The sequence below is a fragment of the Taeniopygia guttata genome, chromosome 35 (genome assembly GCF_048771995.1).
Source record: "Taeniopygia guttata chromosome 35, bTaeGut7.mat, whole genome shotgun sequence".
NCBI lineage: Eukaryota > Metazoa > Chordata > Aves > Passeriformes > Estrildidae > Taeniopygia > Taeniopygia guttata.
The window spans coordinates 4,102,812-4,115,353 of NC_133060.1; the positions used below are offsets into that span (position 1 = coordinate 4,102,812).

The 12,542-nt window shown below is 55.2% G+C and overlaps 1 protein-coding gene across 21 annotated transcripts; it reads left to right on the plus strand.

Moving 5' to 3' along the window:
* Positions 1 to 1,110: 1,110 nt before the first annotated feature.
* Positions 1,111 to 8,927, plus strand: LOC115493088 (uncharacterized). 21 transcript variants are annotated; one of them, XM_072921161.1, is made up of 11 exons: positions 1,111 to 1,232; positions 1,370 to 1,492; positions 1,565 to 1,850; positions 2,822 to 2,911; positions 3,135 to 3,182; positions 3,438 to 3,511; positions 3,759 to 3,943; positions 4,597 to 4,678; positions 5,038 to 5,183; positions 5,626 to 5,746; positions 7,899 to 8,927. In XM_072921161.1, the coding sequence occupies exons 2-10, from the start codon at positions 1,377 to 1,379 to the stop codon at positions 5,727 to 5,729; spliced, it is 1,131 nt and encodes a 376-aa protein (XP_072777262.1). In that variant the 5' UTR covers positions 1,111 to 1,232; positions 1,370 to 1,376; the 3' UTR covers positions 5,730 to 5,746; positions 7,899 to 8,927. The 21 variants fall into 21 exon arrangements, 19 of the variants coding, with proteins under 19 accessions (XP_072777262.1, XP_072777266.1, XP_072777270.1 ...); XM_072921155.1 differs by having other exon boundaries at positions 1,112 to 1,232; positions 3,093 to 3,182; XM_072921157.1 differs by having other exon boundaries at positions 1,112 to 1,232; positions 3,093 to 3,182; positions 8,740 to 8,927.
* Positions 8,928 to 12,542: the final 3,615 nt, after the last annotated feature.

Genomic DNA, 12,542 nt, shown 5'->3' on the forward strand with positions numbered 1-12,542 from the left:
GGCCTTGGGGGGGGGTTTGGGGACACTTTGGGGACATCGGGGACCCCATGGGGATATTGAGGACCCCCTGTGCAATTTGGGGATACTTCTGGGGACATGTGGGAACCCTTGGGGACACCAGGGACCCCCTTGGGGACACTGGGGACCCCCCTGGGATGGCCATGGGGGGTTGGGACATCAGAGAGCCTTTGGGGACATCAGGAACTCTGCAGGGGACACTGTGGGGACACCAACGGCCCTTTTGGGGACCTGCTGGGATGGTCCTGGTGGCCTCGGGGACATCGGGAAACCTTTTAGGGACACCAGGGACCCTCCTGGGGACATTGGAGACCCTCCTGCGTTGGTCACGCGGGGGTTGGGGACATCAAGGGTCTCTTTGGGGACATCGGGGACCCTTCTGGGGACCCTTCTGCCCCAGCCAATCAGCGCTCTCCTTCCCGAGCTCAGCAGCCAATGGCAGCACAGGACGGGCGGGACTTCTGTTACTATGGGAACGCGCAGCGGGGTCTCCATGGCAACAGGCCAAGGCTTCCGGGTTCATGTTCCCGCCCATGGCCGCTCTCAGCCAATCAGCGCTCGCGGAGCTCGGCGAAACAGCCAATGGCGATGTAGAAAGGGCGGGAGCAGCATTGCCATGGGGACGGGCCCGAGCGGTCGCCATGGCAACGGGGGCGGTCGGGCCTGGGGCGGGAAAAGGTTAAAAAAGGGAATAAAAAACCCGGGATTGGCGTGGGTTGGGAGAGACTGAGGGGCCTTGGGGACAGCAGGGACCCCCTGGGGACAGCGAGACCCTTCCTGGATGGGCATGAGGCCTTCGGGGACCCTGACTGACCCTGCTAAGACCCAATGGCCCCTCAGGACCCTGATTTACCCTGCCAGGATCCCATTTCCCCCTCAGAACCCTTTCAGACCCTCATTTGCTCTTCCAGGACCGGTCCGGACTGCATTAACCCCGACCTAAGGCTCCCCTTACCCTTTCAGGACCTCATTTACGCCTCCTAAGTGCCCATTTCCCCTTCCAGGATCCCATTTCCCCTTCCATGCCCTGATCCCCTCCCAGCCCCGCCCACCTCTCCCAGATACGCCCTCCCATTGGTCGGAAGGGGTGGCGGGACCCGGGAGCCACCGCCTCTGATTGGCTGAGGCGGGAGCGCGGAAAAGCGGCGGCGGGGGCGCCTTCCCGGCGTGCACCGCGCGGGGGAACCGGGAGAGACTGGGAGGGGAACTGGAAGGTACTGGGGGGAACTGGGGGGGACTGGGAGGGACTGGGAGTGACTGGGGGGAACTGGGAGGTTACTGGGACTGGGGACAGGCTATGCTGCTCCCTACTGGTCCATACTGGTCCATACTGGGAACTGTCCCCCCGCAGGTCGCCGATGGCCGAGCCCCGCCCGGGCCCTCCCAGTGCTCCCAGTGCCCCCCAGTGCTCCCAGTTGCACCCTCCCAGTCTGGAGGGGCTCATCCCCCCCTCCCACTTTGTGCTGCGCCCCAGGTGAGGCTCCCAGTAACGCCCAGTGCTCCCAGTAACCCCCAGTGCTCCCAGTAACCCCAGTCCTCCTCACAGGTCCCTGGGGGCGGAGCTGGAGGCAGAAAGGGGGCGTGTCCAAGAACTGGAGGCAGAGCTGAAAGCGCTGAGGGGGCGGAGCCAATGCCTGGAGGCGGAGCTGGAGGCAGAAAAGGGGCGGAGCCGAGTCCTGGCAGCGGAGCTCAGTGTCCTGAGGGGGCGTGGCCAGCGCCTGGAGGCGGAGCTGGAGGCAGAAAAGGGGCGGAGCCAAATCCTGGAGATGGAGCTGGAGACACTGAGGGGGCGGGGCCTTGGCCCTGAGGGGGCGGAGCCAAGCCCGGAGCAGGTGAGGCCTCAGTGCTCCCAGTAACCTCCCCAGTGCTCCCAGTAACCCCCCCAGTGCTCCCAGTAACCCCCCAGTGCTCCCAGTAACCCCCCAGTGACCTCCCAGTGCTCCCAGTAACCCCCCCAGTGCTCCCAGTAACCCCCCAGTGACCTCTCAGTGCTCCCAGTAACCCCCCCAGTGCTCCCAGTAACCCCCCAGTGACCTCTCAGTGCTCCCAGTAACCCCCCCAGTGCTCCCAGTAACCCCCCAGTGACCTCTCAGTGCTCCCAGTAACCCCCCCAGTGCTCCCAGTAACCCCCCAGTGACCTCTCAGTGCTCCCAGTAACCCCCCCAGTGCTCCCAGTAACCCCCCAGTGCTCCCAGTAACCCCCCAGTGACCTCTAAGTGCTCCCAGTAACCCCCCCAGTGCTCCCAGTAACCCCCCCAGTACTCCCAGTAACCCCCCAGTGACCTCCCAGTGCTCCCAGTAACCCCCCCAGTGCTCCCAGTAACCCCCAGTGCTCCCAGTAACCCCCCCAATAACTCCCAGTAACCCCCCCAGTGCTCCCAGTAACCCCCCAGTGACCTCTCAGTGCTCCCAGTAACCCCCCCAGTGCTCCCAGTAACCCCCCAGTGACCTCTCAGTGCTCCCAGTAACCCCCCCAATAACTCCCAGTAACTCCCAGTAACCCCCAGTAACTCCCAGTCTCACCTGTCCCAGGTGTTCTGGGTTTGTCTTGGGGCCAGAGCCACCCTGGGAGCAACTGGGGACACCTGGGGGGACTTGGGGACACACCTGGGGGCATTGGGGACACACCTGGGGGCATTGGCGATACAAATGGGGAGGTTGGGAACACACCTTGGGATGGCTCAGGTGTGTCTGGGGTGTCTCAGGTGCATTTTTGGTGTCTCTCAGATGAATTTGGGGTTCCCCAGGTGAGTTTGGGGTGCCCCAGGTGAGTTTTTGGGCTCTCAGGTGACCTCTCTCTCAGGTGCTGCTAGGCCGCTGGCGCCAGAAGGTTTTCCAGCTGCTGCTGCAGGTGAGGCTGCAGCGGGGCCAGGAGCTGCAGCTGCAGGGACAGGTGAGGGGACATGGGACAGGGGAGGGGACGTGGGACAGGTGAGGGGACATGGTGGCACCCCACATCTGGGGCAGTGAGACCCCACAGGTGGGACCAACCCCATACCTGGGGGGGGACCCTCTGGGTCACCCGTGTCCCTCGGGGATGTCACCCGTGTCCCCCCCATGTCCCCTTGTCCCAGGTGCGCTCCCTGGGTGCTGCAGTGGCTGCTGGGTCCCGCCAGGTGTCGCTGTTGGAGCTGCGGCTGCGCCAGGCAGAGCAGGAGAGACAGGTGGGGGACACCTGGGGACATTGGGGACACACCTGGGGACACACCTGGCACAGGTGGGGGACACCTGGGGACATTGGGGACACACCTGGGGACACACCTGGCACAGGTGGGGGACACCTGGGGACATTGGGGACACACCTGGGGACACACCTGGCACAGGTGGGGGACACCTGGGTACATTGGGGACACACCTGGAGACACACCTGGCACAGGTGAGGGACACCTGGGGACAATCTGGGGCTGTTCCGTGTCCAGGCCCTGTCCCAGGAGCGGCTCCGGGCGGAGGCGGCCGAGGAGGAACTGGGGAAACTGGGCCAGGCCCTGAGCCGGTACTGGGGGCACTGGGGAGGGCTGGGGGCAACTGGGAGGGAATTGTTGGGGTACTGGGGGGGACTGGGAGTGACTGGGAGGGAACTGGGGAGGAGACTGGGAAGGAACTGGGGGGGAACTGGGAGGGACTGGGGGGAACTGGGCTGTCCCCGTTGCTGTGCCCAGGCTGTTGGGGACACTGGGCTGAACTGGGATGAACTGGTTTGTACTGGGATGAAGCAGGATGTCCCCATTGCTGTCCCCCAGGTGTCCCCCAGGCTTCTGGGGACACTGGGGGTTACTGGTTTGTACTGGTTTGTACTGGTCTGTCCCCATTGCTGTCCCCAGGCTGCTGGGGACACTGGGTGTGGCCCTGGCCGATGTCACCATGGCCATCGGGGCCCTGGGGACCCTCAGTGAGCGCCTGGGACGGGCCCAGCACCAACTGCGGGGTCAGTGACACTGGGGACACTGCGGGGACACTGTGGGGACACTGCGGGGACACTGTGGGGACACTGCAGGGACACTGCGGGGACAGATGGGACACTGCAGGGACACTTTGGAGGCTTTGTGGGAGGACTGGGGACACTTTGGGGACATCTGGGCACACCTTGGGGACACTTTGTCAGGACTGGGGACACTCTGGGGATAGTCTGGGGGCAGTCGGGGGGGGGGGTGGGAACACCTTGGGGACACTTTGGAGGCATTGGGGGAGGACTGGGGACACTTTTGGGGGATTTTGGGGACACACTGGGGACATTGCAGGTGGTGGAGACACTTTGGGGACACTTTGGAGGTGTTCAAAGAGAATCTGGGACACCTGGGGACACCTGAGAAGGGTTGGGGACACCTTGACGACACTTTGGGGGAGCTGGGGACATTTTTGGGACATTGGGAACAGTTTGGGGACATTGCGGGGACACTGGGGACACTTTGGGCCTGTTGGGGACATTGGGAATGGTTTGGGGGGTTGGGGACACTTTGGGGACGCTTTGGGGTGTTGGGACATTCCTGGAACCCCTTGGGGACACTTTGGGACACCTTAGGAGAGGTTGGGGACACTCTGAGGACAGTGTGGTGGCTGTACCCGCCGTCCCTGTCCCAGTGTCCCCTCTGTCCCCAGTGCTGGTGGCCTCGGGGCGGCTCCGATGGCAGTGGGAGCCAGAGGGGACAGCGGGGGACAGCAGGTGAGTGACACCGGGGGGTGGCACTGGGGACATCAGGGTGACCCAGGGGACACCGGGGACACCAGGGGTGCCCTGGGATCATTGGGGCCCTGGGGACGTTGGGGGGTGGCTCTGGGGACAGCGGGTGAGTGACACTGGGGGCACTGGGGGTGGCACAGGTGACATCAGGGTGGCACTGGGGACACTGGGGGTCTGGCATTGTGGACACTGGGGACAGTGGTGAGTGCCAGCAGGGTGGCCCTGGGAACACTGGGGTGGCACAGGTGACATCAGGGGTGGCCCTGGGGACAGCGCTGACCCGGCGGTCACACAGCGGCTCTGTCCCCTCCCTGTCCCTTCTGTGTCCCCTCTGTCCCCAGCGCGGTGGCCCCGCAGGTGACATCGGAGCAAGTGACAGGGTGGCACCGAGGAGACACCGGGGGTGGCTCTGTCCCCAGGCTGTCACCCTCGTGTCCCCCCCAGGCCACCAAGGGCAGGGACAGGACCCGGCCACGCCCAGGCACAGGTGGGTGTGTCCCCAATTGTGTCCCCAAATGTTCCCCCAATGTCCCCAAATGTGTCCCCAAAGTGTCCCTAAACCTGTCCCAAATGTCCCCAGTGTCCTCTCAGTGTCACTGAATGTCCCCACATATTTCCCAGTGTGTTCCCAAGTGTGTCCCTGAGTGTCCCTAAATGTCCCCAAAGGATCCCTCAGTGTCCTTCAATGTGTCCCCAGTGTCCCTAAAAATGTCCCCAAGTGTCCCCAATGGCCCCAAATGTCCTTCCCAAAGTCCTCTAAAAGCTCCCAGATGTGTCCCAGGTGTCCCTTCACTGTCCCCAAAGTGTCCCCAGATGTCCCTCAGTGTCCCCAAAGTGTCCCTGAGTGTCCCCAGATGTCTCTCAACGTCCCCAGTGCCTTCAGTGTTCCCTCGATGTGTCCCCAAAGTGTCCCCAACGTGTCCCCGCAGTGTCCCTGGCCCCACTGGTGACGCAGCTCCAGGCCCTCGGTGCCGCCATCCTTGGGGACATCGGGGACCCCGCGGTGCCAGCGCCCCTCTGGGCACACCGGTGACATCACTGCGGACACAGGTGACATCATCAGGGAGCGGTGGCACTGTGGGGACAGAGATGATGTCACTGTGGTGGTGGTGATGTCACTATGATGGTGATGACGTCACAGTGATGGTGATGATGTCACAGTGATGGTGATGATGTCACGGCTCTGCCCCAGCCCTGGCTTGGTGTCACTTTGTCCCTGCCCAGCCCCCAATGTCCCCAAAGCCACCACAACCACCAGAGGGTCCCCAAAGAGTCCCTGATGTCCCCAAGGAGGTTCCTTGGTGTCCCCAACCCCCTCAATGCCCTTCAGGTGGCCCCGAGATTCCTCCACATGTCCCAGGAATGTCCCAGGAATGTCCCCAGTTCCCCCGAGGTGTCCCCGAGGTGTCCCCAACACTCCAAAGTGTCCCCAAACTGTCCTCAACCCTTCCCAGTGTCTCCAAGGGCTCCCAAACTGTTCCCAAAGTGTCCCAAAGGTGTCCCCAACACCCCCCAAAGTGTCCCAAGGGTGTCCCCCGTACCACCCACAGCGCCCAGTACAGCTGGGGACAGACATGGGGACAATGGGGACATCGCTGAGGACAGCCCAGTCCCTCCCAGTCCCTCCCAGTTCAGGGTCCTGAGGGGCCGTTGGGTCCTGGCAGGGTCAGTCGAGGTCCCCAAAGGCCCCAGGCCCATCCCGGAGGGGTCCCAGTGTCCCTAGGGGGTCCCGTTGTCCCCAAGGGGTCCCTGCTGTCCCCAGGGCCCCCCGGTCTCTCCCAGCCCACACCAATCCTGGGTTTTTATTCCCGTTTTTAACCTTTTCCTACTCTTTCTGCCCCCGTTGCCATGGCGACCACGCGGGCCGTCCCCATGGCAACGCTGCTCCCGCCCCTTCTGCATCGCCATTGGCTGCTTCGCCCCGCCCCGCGAGCGCTGATTGGGCGAGACCAGCAGAGGGCGGGAACACCAAACCCGGAAGCGCCTTCACCCGTTGCCATGGAGACACTGCTTGCACGTTCCCATGGTAACAGAAGTCCCGCCCATCCTGTGCTGCCATTGGCTGCTGTGCTCATGACGAGAGCGCTGATTGGCTGGGCATGCAGGGGGCAGGGCTAAACGTGGAACTGAGCCCCAACCAGTAGAGACTGAACTGGGATAAACTGGGAACTGGGCCTGAACCAGTACAGACTGAACTGGGATAAACTGGGATAAACTGGGCTAAACTGGGAATTGGGCCCCAACCAAAAGCCAGGGAATCTCAGGAAAACGGAAAGCTGGACAAGACGAACACAGATCTGAACCAATGTGGTTAATCAAACGTTCTCCCTTTATTCAAGATAAGGTGGTAGTTTATATAAGCTTCCACATAGTTTACAGAAACAAAGACACTGTGATTGGCAAACTAATATTGTTTACCTTTTCCTTAAAACGGCCTACACCTTACACTATAAAGCCTATACTAATTCACACCCAGACAGCCCAGTGGTCCCCATCACACCTTAAGACTATTTCTATCTGCGCCACAAGCTCTGAATTTCTAACTGCGTCAGAGGCTTGAAGGCCTCACAAGGCCCAAATCTGAGGCCTAGACTGGAGTAGCTCAAATTTCATAACTCATGTCCTCTTTCTCTCAAAGATGCTGCAACAATTCCCTCTTTTTCTTTTTGAGCTACCCAGGCTGGAGTGAAGGCGCGATGAACTAATTTTTGCACACACTGTAAAAAACATGGTATAACAATTAAAATAACTATAAAGATAAAAAGAAGTACAATACCAAAATTAATTAAGTCTTTGACCCAGCCAGAAAAACCTAAAGAATTGAGCCAGTTATCAAATGGAGTGTCCATTACGGTAAGTTTTTTCATGTTGTCCTTCAATTGCGTTAACTGTTTATAAATCGATTGAGAATGGTCAGACAAATTCATGCAGCACATGCCTTCAAATTCTTCGCACCCATGTCCTTGTGCTAAAAGAAGGAAATCAATTGCAGCTCTGTTTTGTAGAACCGCATGACGGGTATCGTCTACATCTGCAGCAAGCTCACTTATCAATTTAGATGTGATATTAATTTGTTTTCCTGTCTAGCAGGCTAGAGTTCTCAATTGTGTGAGCGCTTCTGATGAGGCAACCCCTGGGGCAAAAAGTGAGGCTACTACTACAGAGGCACGCCCCCACAATGACACTATATCTTTACAATTAGGGTCCATTTGGAGAACACTGCGTTTGGCTCGTTGAGTCTTCTGAGGCAATTTGAGAACCTGATGTATGGTGGGAGCAAAAAGCGTCAACCTACCGATATAACATGGGCCTCCCCTAGCATTTTGAGGGACTGCTGACCAGGCTCGGTCCCCACAAATGAGGAAGGTTCCTGGGGGCAGTTTTCCTGCACCACCTCTTTGCGGCGTCACAGATTGAGTCGAATTGCTACAATATTCTGAATAGTTGTAATACAATGGTGATCTGGGAGACAACCAAGTGTCGTCATCTGTCAATTTTCCATTTTCTTGAGTTGGTTTGGTAGCATAAGATCCAAATATTAAACAATAATTTCCTGGGACAGAACCCAAAAGATCGAATTCTTGAAGACTGTCATCAGTAAATTTAAGGTTTTGCACAAATGCAACAGCTTGCGCTCCCAGGGTGATATTTGGACTTATTTTAGCTCGGGTCCAAGTTTTGAACTCTGCCATGGGACCCAACGAGACTCCAATTAAACAATACGAAAGGGGTTAGACGGTGTGGCTAACGACAGGCAGAATGAATCTTGCCTGGTTTGTTTGGCCCAAGTGATCCACATATTTTCTCTCTTGTCAATGTCAAGGATTCCAGATACTTCAAGAACCAAAACACTGCTTAATAAAAACATTGAGGCCCACCACATATTTCTCAGGTTTTTGAATGCCCTGTTTAACATGAAAGAAACAAACTTAATTCTAAACATAAACTATAACTTCTAATAAACTAACTTCTGATAAATCTAACTTCACACTTATGATATTTTAACTTATTTCTCTGTACTCTACAATATTAATTTTCATCAGAATCGGATTAATCACGGGATGTTCCAGGCAAACTGTTGTCGTTGACGTTGTTATCACTGCGGGTTGGTATCTTTTCCTGTGGACACGCATGGGTGAATCTGCTCGGTACCCAGACTGGACCAGTACCTGTTGAAACACACATATAACCTCTACCAATAAACAACACTGGACTTGGCCCCAGCCATTCACCCGTCTGCATGTCTTTGTGATACACGTAAAGTCCTGGAATTGCTTGCGGTCTTCCTTCTTTCACTGTTTGGTGGTGTATCACGACTGCAGGTTCTTCTTTACCTTCTGCCAAACACAAATAGTTTAGAGTGAACAATACCTTTGACAATCGGTTAAACACATCAGTTTCATCACCCTGCTTTTGTTTTGCTATGTATTCTTTCAGGGTACGGTTGGCCCTCTCCACAATGGCCTGACCTGTAGATGACTGAGGGATCCCTGTTGTATGTTTCACCCCCCACTTCTGCATAAATGTAGCAACTTGTCGACTAGCATAAGATGGAGCATTATCAGTTTTGATTTCCACAGGTACACCCATTACTGCGAAGCAGGCAAATAAATGCCTCTTCACATGCAGGGCCTTTTCCCCTGTCTGTGCTGTGGCCCAAATGAATCTAGAATAAGTATCTACAGTGACATGAACACATTTCAACTTCCCAAACTCGGGGACATGAGTTTCATCCATCTGCCACAACTCTAAAGCTTTCAGACCCCTTGGATTTGTACCAAGTCCGAGGCCAGGCCCATAATGACTACATTGAGGGCAGGCTCGAACAATCCCCTGTGCATCACTCATGGGGATCTGAAATTGTCGGTGCATGGCTCTCGCATTTTGGTGGAATGTCTCATGACTGTTGCGAGCTCTCTCAAAACTGTTCTGGGGGGGGGGACATGGACTGCATAACTGACCGCGGCATCCGCCAATGCGTTACCCTCTCCCAAACCTCTGTTACATTGATGACTTCGAATGTGCATGATGCAAAAGGCATGCTGGCGCTGCTTCAACACGCTCCACAACTGCAGGAACAGTTCTCCAAGATGCTGGTTCTGGGTTCTTCTGAGGAGTGCATCTTCAATTCTCTGCACAACTCCAACTACATATAAAGAATCTGAGACAACGTTGAGTGGTTCCTTGTTCCAGGTCTGGAAAGCCCAACACACGGCCTTCAACTCGAGGGTTTGTAGACTATCTTCCACATCACCTCTGATTAGATGTTCCAACCATTTCCCTCGTTGTTGCCAAACGCACACAGCTCTTTTTGATCTTCGGCCAGCATCAGTGAAGACTGTTCTTCCTTCCACTGGTTTCAATGAACACAAGGGTCTTTCCAACCACTGGTAACGACTGACAAAATGCCACATTGGGCCTTTTGGTTGTTTGTTGTGCACCACTCCTGTGAAACCCAACAATGCTTCTTGCAGTGCAGTAGAGTGTCTGAGCTGCCATTCCAGATCTTCATTTTTCACAGGAACACTGATGTCTGCTGGTTCTTTTCCATCCATTTATAAAATTCTGTCTCTGCCTTTTCGTATCAATGCAGCAAGAGCATCTGTCCTGCCCATCACATGACTTCTTGGTTGAACGGGTAAAAATACCCACTCAAGTAGAATTGCTGTTGATCCACGTTGGGACTCCCTCTTTTTCTTTTGCGATTGAAAAACAATGGCAAGCGGAGAAGCATCAGCGTTGGAGAGGAACAGTGACAATGGCAAATGTTCAATGCGACGAGCACTCCAACCGCATCGTAGTTTTTCTGAAACTCGAATCAAAGCTTCTTGTTGCTCAGGGGTACAGACTCGAGGGCTGTTGGCATCACTGCCATGAAGCCACGGCAAAAATGGTTGCAAATCATCGTTGGTGATTCCTACAATGGTACAAACCCACTGCAGGTCTCCAAAGAGTCTCTGGGCATCATGTAAAGTAGAAATGTCGACATGTAAAGTAAGTTTCTGGGGTCGAATTTGCGAATCTGTGATCAGCCAGCCTAAGTATTTCCAGGGGGCTGATCGCTGTACTTTTTCTGGGGACACTGTCAATCCATGTTTTTTCAGTTGTGAGAGGAGCCAATTCAAGTCTGCATCTGCCAATGGCTGTTTGGTGGTAATGAGAATGTCATCCATGTAGTGATAAATGATTGCATTGGGAAAATGTCGACGAACTGGCCGCAGGGCCCAATCGACAAACAACTGACACATGCTTGGAGAATTGCGCATTCCCTGAGGGAGGGAAACCCATTCATATCATTTTGCTGGTGTTGTTCTGTTGATGGGTGGCACAGTGAAAGCGAATCGCTGGGTATCTTGTGGATGAAGAGGAATGGTAAAGAAACAGTCCTTTAATCAATGACAACAATGCTCCACCCCTGTGGGATCATGGTTGGTGTTGGCAGTCCAGGCTGCAAAGCACCCATTGCCTGCATTTGCCCATTCACTTTTCGTAAATCATGCACCAATCTCCATTTTCCTGATTTCTTGGGGACGATGAAAATTGGGGTGTTCCATGGGCTGACAGATGGCTGAACATGTCCAGCCTCAAGTTGCTCTTGTACTAATTGGTTAGCAATTTGCAGCCGTTCTTCTGACATTGGCCACTGCTCAATCCAAACAGGTGTTTCAGTCAACCAGGTAATTTTGAGGATGGGCGGCTGCTCCGCAGTGGCCATCACGGAAAATGCTGATCGGTGGTCAAAACCATCCCAAGCTGGGAAAGCACATCTCTGCCTATCAATCCTGGAAGCTGTTTGGGCAAAGACATGACATATGGTTGAGTCACAATAACTTGATTGTCTTCAAAGATGGTGCTGATGGGATCTCTGCTAACTGAAGGAATCTTCATTCCACCCACTCCTACAATGTGCGAACTTGGGGCTCGCAAGGGCCAGTTGGATGGCCAGTACATCTGATTGATAATTGAGACATCTGCTCCTGTATCAAGCATTGGTTCCAATCGAACACAGTGTGAACCACGTTTCGGTTGTACTTTCTTGTACGGACGATCTTTCAGGTTAAATGTGAAGAAGACATTGTGGCCAGTTGATCCAAAGCCATTGTCTTGTCTTCCAGAATCAGTTGGTTCTTTTGGGCGCTGATGATGTGGCAAGAAATTTTCAATTGCTACAATTTGGGCAATCTTGCTTCCTTTGGGAATTGTCACAGGTGGTTGCAAGGCATGAACCATTATTTTCACTTGACCGGTGAAGTCTGCGTAAATGACGCCAGGAATCATGATCACACCTTGTTTGCTTGTGGAGGATCTCCCCAGCAACAAACCCCCAACTAGAGAAGTTGTGCTGTACATTGGACCATATACATTGGTAGGAATTAGGGTTACCTTTGTGTCATTCAGAGTGACTTCTGTGGCGGTGGCAACGTCGACTCCAAGACTTCCCCAGGTGGCAGGTGAGTTGTTCAACAGGAAGCTGTTCTTGGAGTCTGTGGGGTCTGGGCATCGATTTATTTCTTCACGCAGTGCCTCCGCGCGCTGCACTGGCCGTTTCCCGAACTGCGACAAGCTTCTGTGGCATGATTGTCAGTGTTGCACTTGTGACACCACACCATCTTTTGGCAGTCTCGCCGGAGATGGCCTGTTCCACTGCGTCGAAAGCAAATGGTTTTAGATGATTTAAGATTAGGTTGACTTTTGCTGCGACGAAGTGAGTTGTTACCTTTGCTGCCTGACAAGGCAGCTGCAATCATGTGTCCTTGTTGCATGGCATCTTGGATGGTTGCTGTGAATGTTGCAGCTTGGTTGCTTTGTTCTGCGCGTGTGGCTCTGACAAGCATCTCATCGACTG